This window comes from Epinephelus moara, chromosome 6, assembly GCF_006386435.1.
Source record: "Epinephelus moara isolate mb chromosome 6, YSFRI_EMoa_1.0, whole genome shotgun sequence".
In the NCBI taxonomy this organism is placed as follows: domain Eukaryota; kingdom Metazoa; phylum Chordata; class Actinopteri; order Perciformes; family Serranidae; genus Epinephelus; species Epinephelus moara.
Genome location: NC_065511.1, coordinates 23,769,419 through 23,797,308, shown reverse-complemented (window position 1 = coordinate 23,797,308; position 27,890 = coordinate 23,769,419). Strand labels below are relative to the sequence as shown.

General features: G+C 44.1%; 2 protein-coding genes across 2 annotated transcripts; one reads left to right on the top strand and one right to left on the bottom strand.

The window, feature by feature from the left end:
- The first annotated feature begins 2,084 nt into the window (after window positions 1-2,084).
- Window positions 2,085-16,355, top strand: nacad (NAC alpha domain containing). The gene is made up of 10 exons (XM_050046571.1): window positions 2,085-2,251; window positions 5,688-5,971; window positions 6,082-11,560; window positions 11,811-12,059; window positions 12,525-12,616; window positions 13,863-13,931; window positions 14,049-14,195; window positions 14,277-14,411; window positions 15,193-15,315; window positions 15,896-16,355. The coding sequence occupies exons 1-10, from the start codon at window positions 2,167-2,169 to the stop codon at window positions 15,908-15,910; spliced, it is 6,678 nt and encodes a 2,225-aa protein (XP_049902528.1). The 5' UTR covers window positions 2,085-2,166; the 3' UTR covers window positions 15,911-16,355.
- Window positions 16,356-18,033: 1,678 nt separating this feature from the next.
- Window positions 18,034-27,574, bottom strand: glipr2l (GLI pathogenesis-related 2, like). Its single transcript, XM_050046589.1, has 5 exons — window positions 27,182-27,574; window positions 26,530-26,638; window positions 23,961-24,064; window positions 23,423-23,500; window positions 18,034-19,210 (listed from the first exon to the last, which is right to left on the bottom strand). The coding sequence occupies exons 1-5, from the start codon at window positions 27,192-27,194 to the stop codon at window positions 19,047-19,049; spliced, it is 468 nt and encodes a 155-aa protein (XP_049902546.1). The 5' UTR covers window positions 27,195-27,574; the 3' UTR covers window positions 18,034-19,046.
- Between the last annotated feature and the right edge of the window lie 316 nt (window positions 27,575-27,890).

The window sequence follows — 27,890 nt, the reverse complement described above, 5'->3', positions numbered from 1 at the left end:
GTTTTCTTTCTGTTTTGTCTTTTAATATTTAGGTCGACTATATGCCCTGTCATTTTCAGATTCAGGATGTTGAGAGTACAGACTGTGGTCTGTTGCAGCCAATTATATTTGGTGTGGTATTCAGATAGTATATGCTTAATTTCACATGTAACAGCTGGTGCCACACCTCTCTGGCATACTGGTGTGTGAGTGTGACAGTATTATTAGCAAACATTTATTAGATCAGAACAGAACAGTCTTCTCACAACTTTGCTGACAAAAATGACAACCAGTTTGTTGTCTTGTTCATCCAGTACTATTATTTTACTTTATATCAGTTCAAATTTAGTTAAGATGATTAAATATTAGCAAGTTTGGGTAGTGGATTAATTTCTACACATTAAATTTCTTTGCTTTCTCTTAAGTTTTATTGGATCATTTTAAATTCCATCCTCAATTTGTGTGTGTTAAAAGAGCAACAGGATTATTATTTAGAGACAGCAAGGGTGAAACTCACAGATAAACACTTTGCTGACCCCCGAAACTGCTTACACAACATCACGGGCAGCAGCCGCACTCTGACATCAGAGGGGAAAAAGACCGACAAATGCAAGCCAGAGAGCAGATGAGTTCAACAGGGAGGGAGACAGAACAATACAGAACCAGAGTGGCAAATTAGGTAACAGGAAATGACAAACATGAAAATGAACTGTTACTCCGGTAACTCATCATGTGACTTGGGGCCATGGTGCTTACCTCATTCTTCAGTGTTCAGAGATTAATGGATCGATAGATGGACTGATGACAGAGAGCCAAGCTAGCACTTCTTGTATTGAACTCCTTGGTCGTACTATCTCCTGTCTGACGGGTTAGCAGTGTGCAGGTGCAGCCGATGTGTTCACGCAAGGCTGATGAACAGGACTGCACAGTGACAATAAAGCTTAATTGCTGCTTAATACATAAAATAAACAGTGCATCTGCATCTGAGTGACACCTGAGAAGTGAGAGGGACACCTACAGTTGAGGTGATGATGCCAGTTGAGATCTCACAAACACCCCTCTCTTCTTTTTTAAGCTGTAAGTTTATCAGCAGCTATATTTGTTAAGGTCAACCGGGTTGCATGGAGGCTTTTAGACATTATCCAGTAAAGCAGCACTTCTGCTGAGCTGGCAATCTATCATGGGAAGTTTTAGGTTGCCATAGAAACTACCATTGCTGATCATCTGGCTCAGTGCTGCCGCCCCCTCTTGCATTCCTTCTATCTTTTTTATACCCTCACTTTTTTTTTATCTGGAAAAGTAAAGAAAATCAGGAGCGTGCTGGAGAAGAGGGTAAAATGGAGGGCACAAACAGATGCTACAGCTCGCCCTCGGGGGAAACGTCTCCTTGTCGATTCCTCGGGGACACAATCAGAGCAGGAGGCAGATGGTGTAATTATTAGCTGTATACTTTTAGGTGTTTTTTCTGCCCTTTTAATTGCTTGTGTTTTCTGTTTCTCTTTCCCTCCACTGTTGGTTTTATTTTCCTTGAATCCCCCTCCTTTGCTCGATTTCTCCATCTTCCCCTTGTTTTTGCAGTACTGGTCCTTTCCTTCAAGGTTGAGGGCAGCACTGAGAGAGAGCAGTGGAAATCTGCTGACATCATCCCCCAAGATCCAGTCATAGCTTGGCTGAGAGAGAAGGAGGGGCAGAGAGATACAGGGAGGAAGGATGGGAGGGAGGAAGGGAGGGAGGGAAGCAGGAATTGGGCATCAAGAGAGGATACTGCAGCTCACTCAGAATCTATACACACACACACACACTCACACACACATATACACATATTCAGATGAACTGGATCATGAGGCTCTAAAACAGACGCCCACAGCAGCAGCATCTCCGTGCTGCACCACAGAGAGAAACCAGCGTACACTCCCATCTCTCACTCTCACTCTTTCTCTCTCTGTCTGTCTCATTCTGTCTCATACACAAACACACACGCACACACAGACACACACGTGCTGCAGGGGAGATCTGAGTGTTGGGTCGCTGAGCATTCAGGCCCCCTCCTCTCCCCTCCCCTTCTTCTTCTTCTTCTTCTTTCCCCCTCTCCACACTCTCTCTCTCACTCCCTCTCTCTGTTCACCTTGTCTGTTCCGGCTGTATGGTTTATTGTTGCGTCAGAGCCAAAGAGAGCCAGCGAGAAGCATGCCGGGGGAGAGCACTCACAGATCTGTCCCCACCGACAAACATCCAGAGCAGGGAGCTGAGGAGACAGGGCTCCCTGGACCAGGTAGGACATCTGGGGTTGGGGATGGAGATGGAGATGGGGAGGATGAGCTAATAAAGCAGGGGGGATGCGATCGAAGACAGAGACAAGGACATAATCAAGGGAAGAGGGTGAGGATGGTGTAGAGGAAGTAGTGCTAAATAGATTAGGGTATGAGGGGAGTTAGCAGGATAGGAAGCATGGCAGATACATGGAGACTGCTGGGCTAGTGATAATGTGACTTAGGTAAACACTATCTGCTTTGAAACTGCAATGTGGAGTCATTTGTGTCTGCTGACATGTGCAGCAAGCTGTAATTCAGCTGCATGTTAGCCTCCTCACTGAACCGCATGTTGTTTTCCCCTCCAGCTCCCAGCTATTAGCAGCCTCCCTAAAGCCTCCACCCCAGACCTGTCAACTCCCAGCCCACCTCTCTGCCCTCCTCATCACTAAATCCTAACAAGCAATCTCTCGTCTAAATGACTTTCAAAACCTTTGTGTTACAGCCCCCATCCTCTCCCACCCTAACCCTTGCCTCCTCACCCCTTGTCCTGCTGCCCCATCTTTAGCCCTGGTGCCACCCCATCTGCATCCTCATCTCCCCAGTAATTCTGTGAGCTGTAAGGGCAGCGTAGAGTGGTTCCTCCCTTCCCCCAGCCTCAGCAGGAACATGACACAGCAGCATGGCAGCACTCTGTAGGCACACACAAACACAACCACACAAGCAAGAGAGCCTTTATAACAAATCTCGTCAGCTACTGCCCGTGTTGCTGCTGTGTGTCTGAGAGATCACAAAATAAGTGATTGTAGAACAGTGAGAATAAGAAGAGAGAGATAGAAGTAGATAATGTTGTGTCAGTGCAGATGAGAGATTGGGAGGGTTGAGATTTTATTAATGTCCCTTTAATTGCAGTCAGGCAGTAATAGAGTGAGAATGTCGTCATTGTAACAAACTCTTGTGACCACTGTGTCTCTTACAGTTACTGTACACAATAAAGCTTTCACGAGCACAGTGTATATTGTTGTAGATGCCTGACAGTTATGATGGATAACCTTAACGGCTATTACGGAAACTCTCTGCCTCCTCTCTGCTGGGAGTAGTTTACAGTGGTTTGCTTTAACTTCATCATTGCCATGATCTGTTCTTAGGCTTGGAATTATTTTAAGCTTTCTTGGCCTGAATCTTGGGAAGAGAGGGAGGAGAGAGGATTGTCGGATGCTCTAGTTATACTATTATAGTTGTATTCTGGCACATACTTGATGCAAAACCAGAGGTTGGAGGATTAATAACGACTGTAGGGGAGGCTTATGGAGAAAGACAAAGAAGCGTATGAGACTTTTGGGGTGTCTCTTCTTCAAGGCTCAATCTGAGCACTAGATGAAATAGAGGCTCCCCTTGGGGCTGACAGGCCAGCGCTGCAGCCTCTGTGACGCAGCTCCAGTCTGCTCAGCTTGCTGCGGCCTGTGGCCGTACGGCAAGCCGGGTGCTCGATTTCACTGCATCCTCCCAGAGGAGACTCACAGGCTGGGCCAGGGAGGGGAAGAGAGGCACACATCCACAGACTATTTGTAGCAGTGAGTCTGCAGCTAAGAGACGGAGACTGGCAGTTATGCTAGCAGAAATAATACGTGTCACTGGCTCATTTAGCAGCCTAGCAAAACAGTAGCTCCAGCAGTGTGCAGCTCTCACATGTGATCCCAATGCCTCGCATTTTATGGAGACAGATATTCTTTTTCTGAATGTGTTTAACATGCTGTTGTTTGGTGTAATTTTATATAAGTCAGATATGGATTAATCATTGGTTTTTGTTCGCTTGTGCACGTGGTCACTAAAGCTGGGTGCCTTTTTTTAGGCCATCCAGGAGGAAGCAATCACATTAGCCACATTAGGCTGTACTGTACATGTAAGTGCAGAGCAGGCGTTGGTTTTTGTGCTTACATGTGCATCTTTCTGATTAGTGGCAGGTTTTAGTCTCTGATACATGACTCAGCATGCACACAAACACACCTAGAGCTTATTATTGGAGCAGGGCTGCTAAATGCTGATGAGTGCATCTGCCACCACCACAGGCAGGGCAGGAGAGAAGCGAGGGAGGAGATATACTATGTGTAGAGAAAAAAAGAACATGGAGGCGAGAGAAGGGAGCTGAGAGACACAACAAAATGTGAACAAAGGGGAGGTAGCTACATGTAGCTCTCTCTCTGTACATATATATAATGCAGTGAGGATTAGATATCAAATGGTTTAGGGAGGAATTTTGAGAGTGAGACAAAGGAGGGGATGCAGAACAGAGAGTGAATTAGTAAGTGATATCTAGGTTCCTGGCAGAGCAAGAGTGTGTGTGTATGTGTGTGTCAGGGTGAGTGTGTTTGTGGCTGGCACCGAGCTGAGCCACTTGTGTGTTATAATGGCCAATCAACATGTGGATTGAGGTCACCGTGGCAATGGCCCAGTTAAGAGAGCAAATGAAGGTTCTGTTCCCTCCATGTGTGCTATAGAGACAGAGGATACTTTACATCCTTCAGGGATATTTCAGTGAATGTACACTTTTGTATTATGGTAATCAATCTGACATAACCATATCTTTTTTTTTTATAAAAAGAATCAAATGAAGAATACAGTCTTTAATTCCCTCTTCTCCGTCTTCTTGTTTTCTCTTTCTCGCCCATACACAAGACTCCCTGCACTCACCCCTGACCCCATTTCTTGGATTCATCCTGTCATTTCATCTCAGTGGTTTCTCCATTCCAGATGACAGTTATGAAGATGATAGCATGGTCTAGAAGGACAAGAGGACAGAGAACACTGTAATTCAATGACTGTTCCTCTTGCCACTGGCTAATTGTGCAATTGTGCATGTTGATACTGAAGGAGAAAGACAGACAGAGAAACTTGGAGAGGTCAAGTAAGATACTGTAGTGTATGTAGAGAAGCTTTGTTTTCCACATCCATGTTTTGAGTCCAGCCTTAAGGTGGAAAACTAAAGGCAGGATTGATCGGTTTCAAAAACTTCAAACAAAATCCACCTCCAACAGCAAAACATTCTGCTGGTCTTTGTTTTTATTCTTGCTGATTGTTTTGCTTCTCAAAGCCATTTGCAGTGTCAGAGTAACACACAAAGCTGCGTGCTATTTGGTTAATCTCCTGACTGGCATTTTGGTGACATTTTTTGGAGCTCTCTCTCTGAGTGTGTGGGAACACAAAAGTAAAGTTCAACTCAAGGGATAAAAAGTCTATTATTGTACAATAAAGGAGGCGTAGCCTTCCACATCATGTCTAGTGTCATGGTACTGAGATAATTCAGACAGCTCGATTGGTCTCACTGCTTTGTTGATCACTTATTACAGTTAAAATATTCCGTAAATCTGATAGATAATTTATTTAATTCAAGACTTTGAGGCAGCTGCTGCTTTTCTTTTTTTGAACTCTTGTATTTGCATTGCTTTTTATGTTTTTCAGACATGACCAGACACCCATCTACTGACTCCACCCCTAGCGACAGTGGCTCCTCCCCTAGTGACAGTGGTTCTAGCCCCTCTCCCAGTACTCCTCAGAAGCTACTCCCAGCATGCACCTCTCCATTTGGACCACGCCTATTTCATGCAACACCTAACTCCTCTGGTACTCCAAGACCTCAACCTGAAGGCTCTGACCATCGCAACAACACACCCAGACTGTCTGGAAAGTTAGGTGGTCATGGACCGTGTGGCCGCCATGTCCCTGTTAAGATGGAGAGAATCAAGGTATGTGTTTTGTATGTATGAGCATGTGTGCAATTTTACAGCAGTTATGCCATCAGATGCATTTTATCAGTTAACTGATGTGAACTTTATGTCTAATGTCTTATTCCCAGGTCCTGACTGGTTCTGAGGTGGAGAGTGACTATCAAGAGCCACAGACCATTGATGCACGGGTGGTGATGGGTCAAGAGACACTGCTCAAAACAACAGAAATCCGAAAAACGACCCCCATCGCTGAGCCAAGTGGTCAGGCTATCCCTTTGCCACCTATTCCAAGCTTTTCAGGTCCTCAGTCACAAGCAAAAGAGACCCAGCTGGAAACCAGCAAAGAGGAAAACCAAGCCCAAAGCTCCCCAAAACAGCAGGATCAGCAAATAGACCCTGTGCAGCCTCCAACCACACTCCCTTCCCCTTTTCAGAACCCTCCATGTCCTTCTGCCTCCTCCCAAGAGCAAATCGCAACAGATGACAATTTAAAAGACAACCAGGAAGAGGATCAAACCCTTTCTCTTGACGAAGTGCCTTCCCTTCCTGTTTCTGAGCTGGCCTGTCCAGTTGCTTTGTCCTTCTCTGAGCCGGCTTACGCTGTCGACCCACTACGAGTAGGTGTGCCCTCATCTCTTGACCCTGACCTGTACTATACCGCCCCTTCCACCCCAATAAAGATGGCCTCCCGCTCTTCACACCTTAAACATCATTCATATCCTGGCTCTCCAGCATGCCCACTCTCCCCTGGCTCTCCCTCAGACAGCGAGGACCTCTGTTCCCCTCTCACCTCTCCCTCTGGCTCTTATATCACAGCGGAGGGAGGCAGCTGGACCTCCTCTTACACATCTTCCACCTCCCCCTCCACTTCTCCCAACCTGCTTCTCACAGAAGAAACACAGGAGGCCCCTGCTTGCTTTGTAGGTTCCTTATCAGAAATTGGAGATGAAGTTGGGGAAGAAAAGGGACGAGCAGGTCCAGAACGGGAGGAGGAAAGGACAGGAGACTTCTGCCTGTACCGTCCTGAGGATTTTGTCATGAATTCACGGATGGGTATAACAGGAACAGTGATCCTCGAGGAGGATGAGGCTCTAAAAGGGGAAGAGATAAAGGTTTCCAGAGAAAGTTGCCGTCCTTGCTGGGTGACTGAGGATTCATCCCCCCTGAGGAGCAGTAGCAGCCGTAGCAGTGATTCCCAGGAAGATGGGGGAGAGTCTGAAAGCTCACTCTGCCCACTGGAAGAGGCTGTAGCAGGGAGAGTGGGGTACTCTAGACCCATGCAGACAGGCCTGAAACTGCAACTGGATGCATGTATATCAGAGGAACATTATGGACAGATGGATGACCACCCAGAACTACCCTCCACTGCCTTGACCCCAGACACAGAGAGCATGACCATGGCCTCATCTAGCCTTAGCCCTGACTCACCTGTCAGCCCCCTGGATGCCTTCTGTCCTGGAGCCTTTGGTAGGCTCGGCCACAGTTCTTTCATGCTCTCCCAAGCAGCCTGCACTGATGATATACCAGAGGAGGAAAGGATGATCCCTGCCTCCCTTATTTCCTTTCCCCTCCACACTAGCCTTATCTTTAAGGCCGATTCAATGGAAATCACCCTCTTCCCCACAGAAGATGAGAATGATATAGGAGAGGATAATGACAGAAATGAAGGCAAGGATGTTAATGCTTACGCAGCAGGAGAAGAGGAAGCAGATGTCGAAGATGACGATGATGATGAGGAAGAGGATGATGATGATTATGATTATGATGATGAGGGTGATGGCAATGCTAATGGTGCTGCTGATGGTGATGACGATGATGAAAATAATGAAGATGGTGACCATGATGTGGCAAGTGAGGAAGCTAAGGTAGAGGTGAAAGTGGTAGAGGAGGAGGAGGAGGGGGAAGAAGAAGAGCAGGAAGAGGATGATGAGGACTGTGACAGCAAAGCAGTAGAGGATCCTACAGATGAGGACAGCTCAGCGTCCTTCCTTCATTCACTTTCAGAGACATCTATCAATGAGGGGTTGGACGAATCTTTCTGTTTCCAAGACGATACAGATGACTCATTAGATTCTGCCTCCTATAACGGGGAAGAAGACGAACGTCTATACAGCACTGAGAGGCATGCACAATCACTCGAACCCACACCAGTGGATGCAGTTGAACTAACAGGAGTCCAAACAGAACCAGAACAGGGGTCTACGACTAAAACAGGTCAAACTGAACCTATGCACACACAACCGAGCACAGAGGAACTTGTGGATCAGCCCCAAACCACCTGTCTTTCTGAATCCATCGCTACCAACCCCAAAGGCAACAATACAGAACCCAAACCTCTGGATGAACCTTCACCCCCTGAACCCCAGTCAGATACTGAACTGGAATCTGCCAGTGGAATAGGTCAAACAAAACCTTTGCACATACAAGTGAGCACAGACAAACCAGTAGATCCTTCAGAAGCAATGTCTCATCAACCAGAGTCCTCCAGCAACCTGGATGAGAGTGGTAGTGAAAGTGAGATGATGGATATCTCTGGTTCTTCCAACCCTCTTGAGCAGCCTAAAGACAGTCCATATTTAAATCTTTCCACCACTCCTGTTGTCATTTGTGGTCCACCTGACCCTGCAGCTGAGTTCCACACCTCTCCTCCTTCTGCTGCTTCTGCACAGGAGATAAAAGACCTTAACAGTTCAGGTCTTCTGGAAAAAATGGCTGGTGAAAATCCCCAGATAAAAGATGATGATTTGGAAGAGAGCAATGATTATTCAGGTGAGGAACCCACAGAAGAACCACTAGAAAGAGACTCTTTCAAATTGCTCATCAAGCCTCGTCATTATCAGCCAGAAAGCCGCAGGACTGTAGGAGTAAGTAGACTTGCATTATCGAAGTCTTTCTCCAATAAAGCAGATGTGCTTGGAGGTGCAAAGGCCTTATGTAAGACCAGTACTCACAGGGAGTCTGACATTGAGCTTGACCAGAGGAATGGGAATGCCTCAGCTGAGTCAATGAGTATGGAGTGTAGAAGCCTTGATTCTGCCACCAATGACTTGAATAAGGGTGTTCTTCTTCTCTCCTGCCCCAAAGACCCTAGTCCTAACCCCAGTAATATCCCTGTTTCTGCCTCTCCAGAGATAATCTCAGAACTTGCTGACAATCTGGCCCTGACCCCTGACCACTGCCCTGGTGACTCTGCCCAGGAAAACCTGAGAGAAAACACTCTGACTACTGATGAGGGGGTGCTGGGAGCTGTTGGATCCCCACACTCCCCCCTTGCTATCTCACCCAAACGGGAAAACTCAGAAACAGACAGCAGAGGTGGGAGCAGGGAGATGTGTCCTGAATCTGGAGCATGGTGTAATGACAGGATGGGCCTGGGGTTTGGTCTAGGATTAGGATCAGGGGCTGACTTTGGTGTCTGGGGAGCAGGGGAGTCTCTCTCCCTGTCTCTGGGGAAGAGGTATGAGTTAGAGGCAGAGGGTCTGCTCATGTGTGACACAGAGGGCCAAAGCACACAGACGGCCATGGTTCCCAACATGAGCAGTGAAGTGTGCGAAAATTATGATAATGTTTTGGGTTCTGTTCTGGATGAGGAAGACAACAACAGTCTGTGTGGAAAAAGGGACCGGATGGCAGATGAAGAATTGGTAGGAGAGGGAGCTTCTGAGTCCAACTTGGCTTGTTGGAGATCAATTGAGGAGATCTCTGAAGCAGGGGGAGGAGAGGATGGAAGCTCCAGATTCCCAGAGGATGATGTTAGTAATCTAAATCCAGACAATGATGGCGATAACACGGACACATTAATACAAGACACATGGAAGAATTCAAACAATGACAATGACTCTGCCTTTAACTCCTTGGAAGTGGCCATGTGTGGAAGTCTGAATGCTCTATCAGAGGAAGTGAGACCCCAAAGTGTGAGTATCAGTGTAAGAGAATCTGTGTCTAATATTCCACTCGAGGAAATGCCACCTCAACTCTCTGACACAATGCCTGATGAAGGGGAACAAAAAGACAGCTCCGTAAACCAGGCTTCAGACACTAAACAAACACAATCCTCTAAGGACGAGGCCTGTGGCATATCAGTGCCATTAGTTGAAACTCACATGGACAAAGTGGCAACAACCGAGCCTCTCAGCTCAACAGATAAAATCAAGTCAAGATGTCATACGAGTCCAGAGTGTCAGACAATCACTCCAGAGAGTAACACAGCATTTTCTTTGCTACATGGATCCTTTGGTTCCTTTACTCCTAAATGTAAATCTAATGAATCCAGACCAAGCAGAGCTTGTCAAGACAAGGTGGAAAATACTGGTTCTCCATCAGAACCAGAGATAGTGGAGCCTCAGACTGAAGGCCAAAGAAAAGGTGATGCCAGTCCTGTGACTGACGGACTTGTTGATGAACCAAAGACTAAAGATGCCTTTAGAGGACAGCAACATGTTGTTTGTAACTCAGGGGAAGAAGATGAGGAGGAAAAGGTGAAAGAGAAAGCAAAAAAGAGAGGCGAAGAGAAAGATGATGAGAACAAAAGGGAAAGAAAAACCTCTCCTGCACATAATGGCCCAGAGCACTTTCCGTGTCACACCCCAAAAGGGGAACTTTGCACAGATAAACCAATTGCTGCTAAGAAGGGGAGGAGAGGGAAGCAGAACAAACACAGGGCATCCCAGACAGCCAGTCATGTTGACTCTAGCCCCGAATCTGTTGATGATCCAAAGAAACCTTCTGTTCCATTAAATACCACAGCAGATGGACGGTCAAAGGGGGTCTCAGACACTTCTACAACGAAGACAGGCCAAAAGGCAAACAACAAAGCTTCAACATCGGACTGTCAACAGAGGACATCTGGGACAGACAAAGTTCAATTTGGTTCACAGATGCGGAGGGATAACAGTCCCAGTCCTGATGTCATAAGTCCTAGTCATGGATACTGCAATTCTACCACACATATCCCAGACAACCTCAACGCTGGGTTGGCAGTGAACCAAGAATTACATCAGGAACAGGAAGTGCTTGATAACAGACCACTACCTGATAGTCAGAGGGGAATCATGGTGGATATTAATGACAACAACATAGATACTGGCCACAGCCCACCTGCCCATGACACCATATCATACTCCCTGACTCCACTGTCTTCCTCACCCTCTCCTGTTTCCTCTTCCTCCCCTCTACCATGTGCCTCAACAGAGCCAGAGGATGATCTTTCCACACCTGTGCAGGAATCCCAACCTGTCCTCTCAGCCCAGCAACAGCCTTCACTGTCCATATGCCACTCCACCCCTACGCTTCGCTCTACCTCCCCCACAGTACAACAAACCTCCGATTCCCAAATTCTTCCTAACAAGAACCTCCAAGAGGTCACTGTTGTCCTTTCTGCATCAACTACATCTACCACAAATGTCTCTTCACCCTCATTCTCCACTGCCATGCCGTTAAGCCTGTCCCAGCCTACCCAGGAGTCGTCTTCACCTGCACCTGGGACTGGAGATTCAGCATGTGTTCCAGAATCTATTTCCCATCCCCAGTCTCAGGCTAATCTCAACATCCAGCCTCACAAACAAATCAAGCAAGGCTGCACGTGGAGCACACAAGACAGGTGCAGAGGTGAGTATAGAAATGATGGCTTGTTGGATTAATAGCAGAGGAATCCCTTATCCTTTTTGTTACAGTCATTTCTGGCAACAGTGAAAGGGTGCTTTGCAAGTTGGGATTGTTATCAAGAATCAAAATGGCCACCATGTTCCCCTAGTCTGTTGGTTTTAAGCAATTAAAAAAGAAGCAGAATGTTTGTAAAAACAAAGTCAAATATGAACTCTCTAATGCAAATATGATCAATTAATGTGTGCTCTGTAAGGTCCCAGTTTGGCTGAGGAGGAGACAGACAGTGAGGATGATGGTGGACTGCCTCGGCATGGTCACAGATCCCAGGCCAGAGGAGTGGCAGGAAACAGAAACGGAGCCATGCAGAGAGAGTCTGGTCCGTCTAATCAACGGGAAATACAACCTTTCTCTGCCCACCAAATATCCGACAGACAGTCAGGCTGTCCGATCAACCACAGCCACAAGATTGCAGAAGAGATCGACCTATCCTTCAAAAACAATTGTGAGTTGTTTCTGACCTCACATGGGAAATGCAATACAGCATCAGGAATCTCCTTATACACTCCACCCTTTTCTCTTTCTGTCTCCTTACATCTCTCTTTCTGTTTCTACATAGCACACCCACAGCTACTGTTATTCATTTGAATATAAATTGACAATGACAGAATAGCTTTAAGTGACTCCGCTTATGAAGTGCCCTGTTTTTGCCAATAACATATTGCACATAATGTAAAAATCATATAGTATGGATACATAATGAAATATATTTTCCTTAGGCTAATTAAATTCCCTGATGTTGAGTAGATGAGTTTTTTTAATGAGTACTCTTCATCAGCATAGCACTAATGAGACGGAGTCACTGATGCCCGTATTAGTTCTACTATGGTGATTAGTTTCTATGGCAATAAGGATATGATATCCTTCACTTACATGCACTTGGATGTGTGTTCATTATGTGTTTGTGTAGGCTCCATATTGGCTTCCTGTAATGAGTCTGAGAGCGAGGGGTCAGTGCCTGAGCTAGAGGAGCCAGAGCCACTGAGACCATCAGAGCCCCAGGTGAGTGTTCATGATGCCATCTTTTCCTGTACTGTACAATGATATCTTTTTTAACCCCCTCTGTAACAAGTATTGCATGGCAGAGAGAGAGCATAAGTAGGAAAGATTGTCTATTACCTTAAACATGTTAAACTTTATAGTGTATTGTTTTGACATAACATTGATTATGTGAAGAAATATAACTTGTTTTTCAAGTTCTTGTCATAATGATTTCACAATCAGGGGTACACTGCTTACACACTGAACAACCCAATCGCCAGAAAAAATGTTGGCATTGTATGTTACTGCAAACCACGGATATGTTACACGTGCAGGTTATTATGTCGTGGATATGTTGAAACTTACAGTTTCAACAATGCTGTGGTTAATGTGTGATTAGTTTTAGGCAAAAAACACTTGGTTATAATTTGGAAAAGATCATGTTTTGGTTTAATATACCCCACTTTAGGGGCACAGTCCCGGCAGGAAAGCAGCAATGTCTCGGTCAAAACAACCACTTTTCAGGCCACTAACCCAGCAGGAAAGCAATGATGTTTTTTTTTTGCTTAAAAAGCTGCTGAAAAAACAGCAAGAGGTCGCTAACACCCACGTTTGTTGCCTGAAAAGAAGCTGGAAACACTGCTATGACTTGTTGTTTCTTTGGCCTCAAACAGTGGTCTGCAGCCTGGCAGGCATCTTTCCTAGATGTAGCGTCATCCACCATCCCTTCAACCTCCCAATGACAAGTCAGCTCTTACACTTAGTCACTTCAGAAACGTTGATTTGATATGTATGAACCATACAAATGTACTGTATTAGTATTTTGCAGCAATGCACAATGGCAACATTTTCTTCTGGCTACTGGGCTGCACTGAAAGCCCGAAAACTATAACTTGTGTTATGTGTAGATCTTGACATCACAAGGTAAAAGGAAAGCTGTGGAGAGCATGAAACATGAGAAATACCCACTCACGTGTTGTAATTGGTTTAAGATTTAAGGATCTTGCGTTGGTCTTTTCTTTATTTATGGCAGCCAGTGCTAGTCATGATAGACAAATTGCCCTTACTTCTGTAGCTATAAACATAAAATGCATCTCGTCCTGTGAATGGGCAGAAAAATCAGATCTGGCATCAGCAAAATATCAGTGAAAACCTAACTGTGCATGAGATGAGTCACATTTGGTGATATTAGCAAAATTGACATATGGCAAATTAGCATAGTTAGACTATTACAGTAAAGTAATTAACATTTGTTTTTTCCCTTCAGTCTATCTCCTTTGCAGATGAAGGGCTAAACAGACCGAAACAGAGCCGCAGTGAGAAGAAGGCCCGCAAGGTCAGACTACTGGCTGTATGAAAATAAATAAATGAATAAAGTGGAGTATATGACAGTTTAGCATTTGTGTTAATATGTCTTTCTTTGTCACTCTGTCTGTTGCTGTACATACCGTAGGCCATGTCTAAACTGGGTCTGAAGCCGGTCCATGGTGTGACTAGAATCACCATTAGGAAGTCCAAGAGTATCTTGTTTGTCATCAGCAGACCAGATGTGTTCAAAAGCCCCGCATCAGACATTTACATCGTATTTGGAGAGGCAAAGGTAAGTCTTTCTTTCTATCTTTCTTTCTTACGCCTAAGCTTCAGTTCATGTATTGTCTCTCAACCTCTCCTCTCCTGTCAGATTGAGGACCTATCTCAGCAGGCTCACAAAGCAGCTGCTGAGAAATTCAAGGTGCCTGTGACCTCTTCTCCCTTGGCCCCACCTGTCCCACCCAGTCTCACCATTAAGGAGGAGAGTGAAGAGGAGGAAGAAGAGGTACTTACTGTACTGTCTAAACTATATCTGAACACCTATCCCACTAACGACAGCACAGTATGTTGTAGCATTCTGTTATTAAAGGGACAGTTCACCCCAAAATAAAAGATACACATTTTTCCTAGTACTTGTAGTGCTATATATCAGTCTAGACTAGATAGTACTCGGCTTGTGGTGCCAAGAAAATACTTTGAAAAACTCAACAGCAATGTCTCCTTCCAGAAATTATGACCCGGTTACTCAAGATAATCCACAGACCTTGTTGTGAGCAGTTTTATGTAAGAACTATTTTCTGTCTATCGAGCTACACCTGCCAACTGCATTGACACAAAGAAGGAAGTGTGCATCTACTCATAGAGCGATGTAAAAACATTATTGGTATCCTCTTTGGCTGAGCTGTATTGTTTGCTAGCTCAGTGATGCTGAGTAAGCTAGCTAGCTAACACATCCCTCTGCACAGTGATACAGTTGGCCATTGTAGTTCAGTAGAAAGAAAATAGTTCCAACATGAAACTGCTCATAGCAAGAATTATCTTGAGTCATCAAGTCATGATTTCTGGAAAGAGAAATTGCTGTTAAATTTCCAAATGCATATTTTGGGGCTTTGAGCACCACAAGCCGAGAGCCATCTAGCTCCATTATATCAGACATCTCTGATATCTCCAATCTAGATTGATAAATAGCACTACAGGTAAGAGGAAAACATGTATTTTGATTTGGGGGTGAACTGTCTCTTTAACTTAATGTCTCTCTCTTTTTCTCTTTTCTCTCTATACATCAGGTGGATGAGGGAGGTCTTGAGCAGAGGGATATCGAGCTGGTGATGGCTCAGGCCAACGTGTCACGAGCCAAGGCCGTCCGTGCACTGAAACACAACAAGAATGACATTGTGAATGCTATCATGGTGAGAAGGAAGGAGCGCGGGGGGGAGGTAGTGAGAGAGGTAGAGGGAGGGGGCAGATGGTGAACAAAATAATGAGTCATAGCCAGCGAGCGGGGAGTGCATCGAGGAGGAGGGGGTGGAGGAAAGGAAAAAGTGCAGAGGACAAATGACAAGTAGAGTTTCTCCCCAGTAACTGAGCAACCTCTACAGTTCTGTAGGTCATCAGTGCAGCTAGATGCCCACTAGGTGGCAGCAGCAACTCACATTGAGATAACAGAGTTGTTAAGTGACGCAGTTGATTTTTCTGTGGATGGAATGGAAAGCAAGATGAAGCTGCCTTTATATCATGAGCAAAAGTTGGCTGTGTAAAAACAGAGCCGCTCATACTGACAGGGAATTTAAATGAGGCATCAAGAGTGACTTGTCTTCTTTTCAGTAGCAGGGAAGATGTTTTGTGGTATAATTTAATGAAGGAAATTCAGTTGTAATAGTTTTGTTTTCAACTGAATTTTATTTATTCATGATAATGGTTTTCCCTGTTTCATTCTGAATGTCCTTTCTCTCCCTGTCTCCTCTGTCTCTCTCTCCCTCTTGCTTGTAGGAGCTGACCATGTGAGTGGTGAGGATGATTTGACTCCTGACCCCCTCCTCCAGCCTATAAAGCCTAAACGCCATTGACTCTTCTGTATCGCTGCTACTGTATGTTGCATCCCCAATATCTGCTAAATAAAGTCTGTTCCAACGTGGGCTTTGAGTCCACTGTCAGATTGACTTTACTGAAAAGATTAAAGATGGTTTGATGTAGGTGACACTCCCCGACCGCCGCACAACCCTGCAGCTAAGCGCCTCAACCACTGATTTTGTGTGAATGCAGCTGAACTTGTTTTAAAATTATAGGGGCAGCGCAGTCTTTTACGTTCTGCAAATTCACAAGGCTCATATTTCAAACTGCTGTTCCCTGTTTTCAGGATTAGTCCGTCAATCGACCAACCAACGCCCACACCTTTTTGCATTGTCTTTGCTAATCTTTCAAAAACTATCGTATCATTATATATCATACTTAAATCTATTACTTGTTTCACATGTTTTCACCTGATAGGTGTGAACCAAAAGCAAACAAAACAAACTTTCAACACAGAAATGGAGCCGTCTACCACTCAGAGTGACAACAATGTAGTTAAAAAATAAAGTTGTTTTTTATGCCGATGTTAAGGGTTAACAAGCTGTTATTTTAAGTATGCGCGATTGAAAAACGTGCAAAAGGCTTTTTGAAAATCCAACTCTTCATGCGAAAAAAAAAATCATTTATGGAGTCATAATATATTTTCATTTGGCATTTAGAGGTCTAGCGTGTAGGATTTGTGCCAACCAACTGAAACTTTTCCCCTGTGCTAAGCATGTAGAACCACAGAGGCTGATGTGAAAATGCGAATGGTCCTATCTATAGCCAGTGTTTGATTTGTCCATTCTGGGCTACATGATGGATTGCTTACCCTGGAAATCCAGAGTTTGAATTTGCTCAGCGAGTCACTCTGGCAATCAGTAATGATGCTCATTACCCATGCCGTTTGAGCCGAGCTGCACCAATCACATCGGTGTATCTGATATAGGCGGGCCAGAGGTGAGCAAACAGATGATGCAGCGCTGCGACGACGAAGTCCGGAATAAGTCACTAAACATTGCAAGATGGCTACGGATGAACACCAGTTGTTTGAAATGGCTTTGGCCGCTACAATGAACAAGTTAGACTTGGCTTTTTCTCTAAAAGAGGATGGCGCTCGGATCTTTCCTTTGCAAGAAGGACGTTTTTGCTGTTTTGCCGACCGGATACGGCAAGAGTCTAATCTACCAGTTAGCTCCGCTGGTAGCGCTCTGGATACCTCACCCCGTGTATTGTTCTGATTGGTCCTAGTGTTATCCAATTGCGTGCAGTGATATTTTCAAATGCATGCTTGGTGCCGCTCCTTGAGTTGGGCCATTTGCATTACTCAAAGCCAGACCCTAAATCTTTCTAGATTTGGGTCTGGTTTTCCAGGCTATGGATTGCTAGGAAGAGGACCCACTCCATATGTAGATATAAACAGCTCATTCTAAGGTAACCAAAACACAACTATTCTAATTTTCAGGTGATTATAAACCAATGAAAAAATGGTCACATACCATTTTATATACCATTTCTGCTGATGGGTTCCAAGACCAGCGGAGTATAGCTAATTCGGAAGATCGATAACACACAATTCTCAAAGAAGGCTTGGCTTGGACATGAAGAGGCAGTAAGGTGGGCCAAGTTGATTATTTGTGGCAAGGTCATCAGGTATTCAAGGTATTCAATCATTCATTTTCGGTAACCGCCTATCCTGTTAGGGGTCAAGTGGGGGCTGGAGCCTATCCCAGCTGACACTGAGCGAGAGGTGGGGTACAGACTATCACAGGGCTGACACACAGAGACAGACAACCATTCACACTCTCCCATTTACACGTACGGCCAATTAAAAGTCACCAATTAACCTAACCTGCATGTCTTTGGACTGTGGGAGGAAGCTGGAGTACCTAGAGAAAACCCACCCTGACAAGAGGAGAACATGCAGACTCCGTAAAGGGTTTGAATCCCCCAACCGTGCCCCCTAAATCCAAAACACTGGACCTTCAATGTGAAAGGCGTGCTATATCATCACATGCTGTTTATGTGTGGCAGATGCCAAGAGCTTGGGGAAAAAGGCGAATCAAAAACATTATATCTGGTCATGGCTTTTTAAAAGAAACGATAGAAATGTGCTGCATTGTGAGATTACATATAATTGTGTCAATGTTTTGCAGAAGCAGTCTGCAGATATTGAAACAAATACTTTTCACTGCTAAATGATTTTCTGGTCCCAGAAGATTTATGCAAGTCTCACAATTATTCGGACCTTTAATACCAACCCCGGAGAAAATAAGCTCATTAATCAGTGTTTAGTATACAACTGCTCACACTGTCCCAAATGTCCCCACTCTATAGAGTTACATTTTGCCAGCACTGTGCCAGACTCAGATGTTACATATTTCCAAGACAAAAACTGAATGTGTCATTAGGAAACTGAACTCTCATGCTGTTTTGTTTCTCACTCTGATATAATGTCACTCAATACACATGACACAAACGTGCCCAGACAGATGCCAAATGCCTTTCTGACAGTCCATCACCTTTAAAGTACAAAACAGATCAGAGTACAAAACATATACGTGGAACTGCAGGGTTCTGCTTTGACAAGTGTTGGCAATAACAGACACTTAAACCAGCATGTTGAGTCGGCTCTTTAAAATTACAAGCAATTACTCTACATGTGAATACATACAGCCTGTCCCTTTGACTGACTTCACTCCCGTTCTTATTTAAATGCAGATGTGAGGCTATGATATGTTTCAGTGTGTAAAATTATATAAAAAGTACCGGCATTAATTAATGAAATACTGTCACAGGCAATGTAAACCTACAAATTAAACAATCCAAATGGCCACTGGAAATGCTTCTGTTAGCAATGTCAAACAGTACTGTATCATACAAAAGTCCCCTTTCAAATGACAACACAGGACTTTATGTGCATTTCATCTTTTAAAATCCACACAGGATAGTGGTATAGATCTCTACGAGGCAAGAGGTGGCGCTCTCCTGAGTATCCTTCATCGCAGTGCAGGTTGAAAACGTCAGACTCTCCTGGAAAATGGAATGAATGCCTTCAGGCTTGAGTCAAGTGTTGGGGATCTAGACATCATTAGGTGGTTTTAGCTGGGAGGACATTGTTCTCAAAGTGTCCCTGGTTAGTGATATTCCCAGCTGGGAAGTATCTGGCCACCACGAAGGAAGAGCCGTCTGATGCAGTGGCTTTACCAACACCCAGCTTAGTGCTGCTCTTCCACACCATCGCTGTGAAATGGCCTAGATGTGAGTGAGAGAAAAAAAAGAAGTAAATTAATGGCACACAAAGCGGGGGGGGTCAGACTGTTAGGACACGGCTGAGTGCAGTTCCTCTAAATATTTACAGAAAAAAAAGGAATTTTAATTCCTCTCTTACTCATCAGTCCAAAACCTCCCTGCACACTTTCTGTCTTTCTTTCTCTATCAGACAACTTTATATGAATCAGTGTGAATCACTGTGATGAGCTGGAGCAATCTGCTTCATGTGTGATTAAGTTAAAAAGGCTCATGCACACTGGAGTCTGAGGCTATAGGAAACCATCTGGAGGAATTAGGCCATACTGGAAATGACATGTGGGCTGAGGAGTGATACAGAGGACTGTGATTTCCCCTCAGTTTCCCCATGGCTGCTCACTGACTCAGACAGTCACACGCTGACTGAGGTGTGACATCAACAGGGGAACAACAACAACCTTGCCCATGCCTGGGTAAACATGACACCGAGACAGAGAAACTGACAGCCAGCGAACAGAAAATGACAAAGAGAAATAGAGCAAGAAATAGATACATTGAGATAAATGCACAGATACAAAAATGAGGAGAAATAAAATGAGACAAGACCAAAGGATACGACAACACATGAGAAGGGAAATGTTTGCACATCCAGGTTAAGCTGAAAAAGTCACTTTTGAAATATTTGAAAAATAAAGACATTTTCCTATTGCGTTCAATGCGATGAGCAAAGTTTTTATTATGTCAGGGCTTCTAGGAATAATTATTTTCAGTATAAATCTACTGATTTTTCCCCTTTATGAATTGATTCATTTTTGGGATATTAAGCCTTGGAAAATAGTAAAAAATCGCAATTCCAGTAGCCAAGTTAACATACTTAAATTGCTTGTTTCAGCTCATAACCTAACATGCACAAAATTCTAACCATTTTCTTAAAAAAATATCTACCCGTCTTCTAATCAAGGAATCAACTAATTGTTTAAGTTTTTCTATATTTTGTTTTTCTGACTTATGAGTTTAATTGTTACATACTGTATTTTAACGGAGATCTTTATTTAACGTGAATCTATAGCCCCTTTTACACTGCCAGATTTTCGGCGAATGTTGGGCCATTTTGCCGGCAAGCTGCAAGCGTTTAGACACACAGAGCCGGATTGGCGAGTTGATCCGAGGTGCCCAATTTTCCACCTCGTAGGGTAGTCATATTGGTGGAGCCCTTTTAGTTTAAACAGCCCGAGGCGGCCTTCCGCAACGGGATGGGGCTGTTGAAGACTTGTGGGAGGAGCTGTTGATGACGTGTAACCCACTGGTGGTGGATAAACAGGAAACAGCTGATAGCAGGAATTAGCGAGCAGCTAGTAGCAAGAGGGAAACGCAAACCTGACAGACACTGTAAAGATGAGCAACTGGGGAGACAAGGAATTGCGCGCCCTCCTTGCCCTCACAAACGAAGAGGCCATTAACCGTCAAATGACGGGGACGGTGAAGAACGGGCCAACTTACGAGAGAATCGCCGAAGGACTGACTAGCCGCAGCTTCCCTCCCATGTCACTGTTTATGTCACACGCTGAGCTACACGTTTTGTTACTTGCTCACGCCCCCCATTGCCCTGAAAAAGGAGCATTCTGTATGAACAAAAGTAGGTAGGTGGCATTTTGCTGCACTCCCTGATTTTGTTTTTATACTGCCAATGCTGAAAAAAGACTGATTGGGCTTTCCTGCAAATTTGCACAATTCTGATCTAAAAAGGGCTTCAGATTCAGTGATTGTCTGGGCTCTCAACATGGAGGTGGCTGAGACTGCAGCTAGCAGCTGATGATGCTAACACTTAAAACAGCAGGAACAGTGCTGATCAACCTGGTCTCACTCTGAAGTCATCGAAATCTGGTGCTTGGGCAGTGACTTGCAGCATCAGACACTGATGAAAAAAGCTGTCCTTTAATGCTGTCATGATAGGCGGCCGGTCGCCATTATAGTTTAAGGGCACTCAGTGGCGTCAGGGGGAAACCCAACAAGGCAAGGATGAAAGTTAAGGTGGTGAAAGTCTGAGTAGGGTGGATGGGTCCAACAAACACCGACTTTCACTCGCAAGAGTGGTGTTTGAGTCCCATGAGATTATAAAGCCAAACCCTGTTCTTTTTTCCTAAACCCAACCACATGTGTTAGTTGTTGGAGGGAAAAAAAAGTCTATTTGCATTGTACTGATGTAGTGTGTTTATTTTGAAAGAGACTGTATGTAAACATTAAATTTCCTGTGAAAACAGAAGTGTAATTTGAAGGAAGACAATACATTGAACAGGCATAACTAACGCATCCAGGGTAAATTTCACGTTGTATCTGGACGTGGAAAGTCCATGATCAAATGTCAATATGTGACGAGGTTGGAGTGAGAATGTGAGAATGTGTTGTGCTGATAGAGCTTACCGTGTTAACTAGGGAGCGTTCACTTTAAAAAAAAAAATCCATATCTCAAACTCTTTATGTGATTTTTTTTTGGTATTTATGTGCTCGAAATATATTCTCATTAGGCATTTAAAGTGAAAGGCGTGCTCTGTCATCACATGCTGTTCATGTGTGGCAGACGCCAAGCGCTGAGAGAAATAGGCGAGGCAAAAACATAATTACTGTTGATGGCTTTTTTAAGGAAACAATGCAATGTACTGCATTGTAAGATTACATTTAATAGTTTCACTTTTTGCAGGAGCAGTCTGCAGATATTAAAAATAAATAAATACTTTGCACTGCTAAATTGTTTTCTGGGTCCAGAGGATTTATACAAGTCTCACAATTATTCGGACCTTTAATACCAACCCCGGAGAAAATAAGCTCATTAATCAGTGTTAAGTAAACTGCTCACACTGTCCCAAATGTTCCCACTCTATAGAGATACACTTTGCCAGCACTGTGCCAGACTCAAATGTAAAAAACTGAATGTGTCATTATGAAACTGAACTCATGCTGTTTTGTTTCTCACTCTGATATAATGTCACACAATACAGATGACACAAGTGTGCCCAGACAGATGCCAAATGCCTTTCTGACAGTCCATCACCTTTAAAGTACAAAACAGATCAGAGTACAAAACATATACGTAGAACTGCAGGGTTCTGCTTTGACAAGTGTTGGCAATAACAGACACTTAAACCAGCATGTTGAGTCAGCACTTTTAAATTACAAGCAATTACTCTACATGTGAATACATACAGCCTGTCCCTTTGACTGACTTCACTCCCATTCTTATTTAAATGCAGATGTGAGGTGATGATGTGTTTCACTGTGTGAAACTATAAAAAGTATTGGCAACTGGCAATTGGCAGTAAATGAATGAAATGCTGTCACAGGCAATGTAAATGACCATCAAAACCTAAATTAAACAATCCAAATGGTCACTGGAAATGTGAACCAGGGGGGAACTGGAGGGTGGGCACTACACTTCCACAACAATGCTGTCCCAATATCAGCTGCTGTATGAGCGCTATGTAGAGCCACAGCAATTAGCGAGCCAGTGGGATACACACACACAGGGGATCATGTGCACAAACATGCATGCGTGGCTGGAGCCTCTACGGGGTCATCCCTATGTTCCCCGCTTTCCGAAAAAGGGTCCTATGTTCCCCGCTTTTCCGAAAAGAGAAAATGCTGAATTAAATCAGGAAAGCCCCGCATAGGCTATTTGTTGTGGAATTCGACAAATTTTAGTGGAGAAAATGAGCCCTTTCTAAATATATGTGACTTTTGGGGAGCGTTGTCTGCGCCTTTGGGCATATAATCACACGATCACATGAGGTAAGTGTGTTTATCTTTCACGTTTCAGGGGAAACATTGGACCCGGGGAACACAGGACCCTTTTTCGAAAAAGCGGGGAACATAGGACCCTTTTCCGGAAAAAGGGTCCTATGTTCTGCACCCGGGGAACATAGGACCCTTTTTCGGTCCCTATGTTATGGGGGAACATAGGTACGGTCCCGTGTCTACCATGACAAAGAACAGAGAAGCTTAGATTACAGCACACACAGAGGGGGCATGACCTCATTCTCTGCTCAAGATGCTATTATATCTTTATATTGGAAAAGTTGTAATCATTACTTATGATTATCCTGAAATTGAATTTAGTAATTTTGCCCAATTAGTTGTTATTATAGAGTAGGTGAGGAGGTTAGCCAGTGACTGAAATATGACAGGAAGTGAGGGAGACAGACAGACGTCTTGTGTAAATCTCACCAGTGCCAGAGGAGAATCCAGGACGGTTGAAGTTGTACTGTTTCACTTCATCATACCAGCGATCTGCTACATCCTTTCCTGCATGGGACAAAGTGTAACCTCAACTTCAAGGACAATCAGATCAGCCTTAAGTCGTACATATTGATCAGAATGACAGCAGTATAAGAACAGTGCACCCTGGTGCCACAAATCTCTTTGGGGCACATGTTGTTTACAATGCTGCACTTTTTAATCACCCAGTGGTGCACTGTGGGAGATATTTTATGAATCACACCGTCCGGGGCTGACATATTTCTGCAGTGAGTCATGGTGTCTGAGCTCTCAAACACAGTGCGAAGTGGAGGGGAAATAGATCCCAGCTGTTCACTTTCAGGGTAGGACAGTTCGCTTTCAGGCCTGTGGACTGAATTATTGTGTGTATGGAGGGTTGTGTATCTCAGGAGGAGCACAAAGAAAGGATGCACAAAATTATTCACTTTTTAAAATAGTATATTGAGAATGTGTGTACGTATATATATATATATATATATGTATGTACCTGATTGATCATAGGAGGCCCATGCCAGGTTCTCTCCACAGCTCCCTCTACTGGACTCCACACTGTGCTTCAGGATCCTTGTGCTGGCCAGACTTTCAGCATAACTGCAGACAGTGACAAAGAAAGTTGCAGATAGTACTGCTGAAATAGTCTTCTCCGCCATGAATCCTGCAACAAAATCCGCTCCTGCTCTGGACAGATTGTCACTGCGGGTGGCTTATACTTTAAAGCTTGTCATTTCTTCAGATTAAAGCTTCCTGATGTCTCAGTTTTCAAAAGCTTGCTGCACTCTGCCGTTCTCCTTCCCTCAAGACAAACAATTAAAAACCCTTACCTCAGAGGTTTAATCGAGTGTAAATATGCAAAGCAGGCACAGAAACCAGTTCCTTTTAAACAACTGCTTTTGGTACCGTTTAAAAGACCATCTGGGGCTTACACAACATTTCCATGAAGTTCATTCTGCACAGTGACAAAGGAGTTTATGCCAACCGACTGGTTTTAACCAACTTAGTGTTGATGCAGTGATAATATTTGCTCCAGTTTACAATCTTGGGTGTGACCACAAGGAAAATGTTTAACATCTTGGCATGGCAGTAGTTTACATCTCTGTTAATAAGACAATTGACATGAGACTCATGTGACTGCCATGTGACCTCACAGCACAGTGTGGAATACACCACAGAAGTTAAATACAAGAAGTGTCCCTCAGTACAAAAATTAATGTTGCTTTTTTTGAATGAAAAGTCAAACTCCAGCTTTTCAGATACAAATCCAGCGAGCTTTGTTACTCATATGGTTGGATTATTTTCTAAATCTAGACATTACTCCTCAAGACATGCAGCTGTGAATGAGCAAATCATGCCCAACTGTCCTCTTGAACAGGGGTGAAACAGCTGCAAGTAGTGATGGGCGAAAATGAACAAATGGCTCTTTTTGAATGACTTAAGTTTTAGAGCAGCCTGTCAATCGTCCAAGTGCTCATGACTCCCCAACTTTTCCCACTCGTCCACTCATGGTTATTGTACGCTACTGATCACACTGCCTGCTACAATGAGCAAACGAGAAGCGACTGAATAGCACTTGAGTCTGACCTCCACCGGTCAAGGCCAACGGTGCATTCACATGCTCCTCAGATGGTCGTTCTTCCGACTTTGGTGTACTCAGAGCATTTAAACAACACATTGATGATGAAGAGCAAAGGACACAAGATCGGAGACTTATTATTCACAAAAGGTACTCTAGGTCATACTTTGTGGTTTTGTCCTATGATTGTTCTTTTTGTCAGGATCTTATCTTGGTATTGTAATATTTATGACATTCAGACTGAACTTGACCTGTTCATTGCCCTGTTTGGTTGTACTGAGGCACCTCTTGCTCTGCCACATACTGCACAGTCTCTGATGGTTGGCATGTTAGTAGCAGAGAGGATTATTCTTAAGGAATGGATGGCTACCAGTGCTCCCCGTTTCTCTTGATGGCTTAGTGAAATCGTCTTGGGGTTTCACCTGGAGAGACTTTGATACAACAGCTGAGTTTGTATGATGAATTTGAGAGTATTTGGGGACCAGTGGTTAGGCACCTTAATTTACCATCTGTTGGCTGAGGTCCCTACTGAGAGTCACCATGTTTTGTTGTTCTTGGGCATTTTTCATTTTTGCTTTCTGTTTATGTGGTAGGCTAAACGTTGTATTTATTTATTTTGGTCCAGGCTGCGGAGGTAATTGGGACGTCTGCTATTTGCCCCTTCATACATACAGATTGTTGATTAGAATGACTGATAATGCACTGAGGAGAAGTTTTGCGGGGCGGGCAGCACTAGCTGTCAAACGTGCATGTACTGAGACGAAGTGTCACAGAGAAACTGAGACCATATTTTCATAGTTTCGCAAAGATCTGAAAGATTCGATACATTTGCATGTGTCAACTTGAGCAGCTGATACTGTGAAAAATATCTGCCCGCCCATCACTGTTCAGTAGCGTTGAGTTGATAAAGAGGGAGAGGTGAAAACACCATTTATCATGTTCCAATGAACTGTGCTGTAATGTTTGATTACCTCCAAACTCAAATATTTACCATCACAGATATTAACAGCATATACAGCATTTAAAAGTCACTCTCTCCTTTTAAAACACATGTTAACATATTAAAAGCAATTGAGGAATTAACTTTTCCCCCAACACTATCTTGTGTAAATTTCCATATCAGGTGCCATAAAATGAGAGGTTGTCAGCAAATCAATGCTGCTGCTGCTGCTGCTGCTACTGCACTATCAAACATGCTCGAGATAAATGGACTGAAACTCTGCTATTCAAGACAGTTAGTAGGCTCTATCCTTCCTGACAGCACTGATCGAGTCTGCATTTACTCAACACAATAAATTGTCAACATAACTGGTAATCACAATGAAAACAAACCGAGATCCTCAATATGGTATTATATATTGTGGTTATTTCATTTGACAGGCTGGGCTGGAGCTGCCGCTGTTATCCAGAGCAGTTTGACAATGACTGGTATGCATAGTCCTTGCTAATTAGGTTTCTAATTTGATCTGTGTAGGCGTTAACCCACCGGGTAGCCTCTCTGCACAACTTGCTGCTTAGCTTCAGTGGAGGAGCCTGGTGCTTCCTCCTGTAGTCATTATGGCACCGCAGCACCTCTTCAGAAAACTGCTTCGAGGCTGATGGACAGAGAGGAGAAAGACAGGACGGGTTAATAGGCTGCCAGAAACAGAAATCTGACAAAGGAGACGTGATGATGCAACATAAAGAACGGTGCATGGCAACTCGATGGCAGATGATGGAGTAGAAAACGTCATCGACATCACCCTCCCTCTGCCCGGTGCCTATCACTCACAGGCCTTTTCATAAGTCCAACAATCTCTCGAGTGCCCACACAATAGGCACATTGAAACAGCCACACACAAACAATACAACTACCAATGCTGCCTAACAGCCAGCATCTACTCGGCATGCTGCAAGATGGATCTTAACAAAGGATCAGTAAAAGCCATTTTGAAATCTCACTGTAAACCCCATTAAAGAGTTTTTTCTTTTGCAGTTTTGTATTTCCTCTGTCCTACTTTTCAAAGGTAGTAAAGTTCACAAACACATACAGTAAACAAGCAAGGCAGCACACGCACAGTTTCATGGGGCCAAAGTTCTAACTCAGGCCAAATTGATACAATCAGAGTTAATATCCTCAGGGTCTAGTTTCCACTTACCTGACTTTCCCATGGTGCTGACACAGGAAGCCTTCAGTAAGATCAGTAACAGGCTTAGCACTCAGCGAGAGCAGCCTCTCCCCTGTCTTGTTTTCTGTTCCTGCTCTCTGTCTCTTTCTCTGTTGCTCCCTCTCCCTCTCTTCCTGTAGTGCTGTCTATCTACCACTGATGCTTTCAAACAGCTGCTAATGCCTTTATTTTGGGGCCCTTCCTTCAATTCCTCCCTCTCTACTCCACTTTGAATTTACAGCAGTTGTGCAAAGTTCCTCTTTAGCACTGTGTAGAGATCATTACGTAACATGCTTCTTCCTCAACTTTTCTTTCACTTCTTTCAACTAAACCTGCCTGTCTCTCTTGAAGCCACACGCCCAACTAATCTGCGTGCCCTACGTCTATCTTTATGTGTCAGAGGAGCACACACCCACTCCTGTGTCTTTACATTCCCACAGCTGAAAGGGGAGCCCATGCAGACGTTGGTGACATCATCTCTGTGAGACACATGCCCATATATGGCTCTGAGATTCTTGTTTTCTGCAACTTTGTAGCCACGGACAAGAGAATGTTACTCCTAGCAACTGTAACCAGGACAGTGGCTTTCCTCAGTCCATGCTGTCATGACGCAGCGTTGTGCCGGGCCACTGAAGACAATAGCAAACTTTGAGATGGGTCACACTGTGCATATTGTCCATGCTGCTCTCTGTTATTTCTG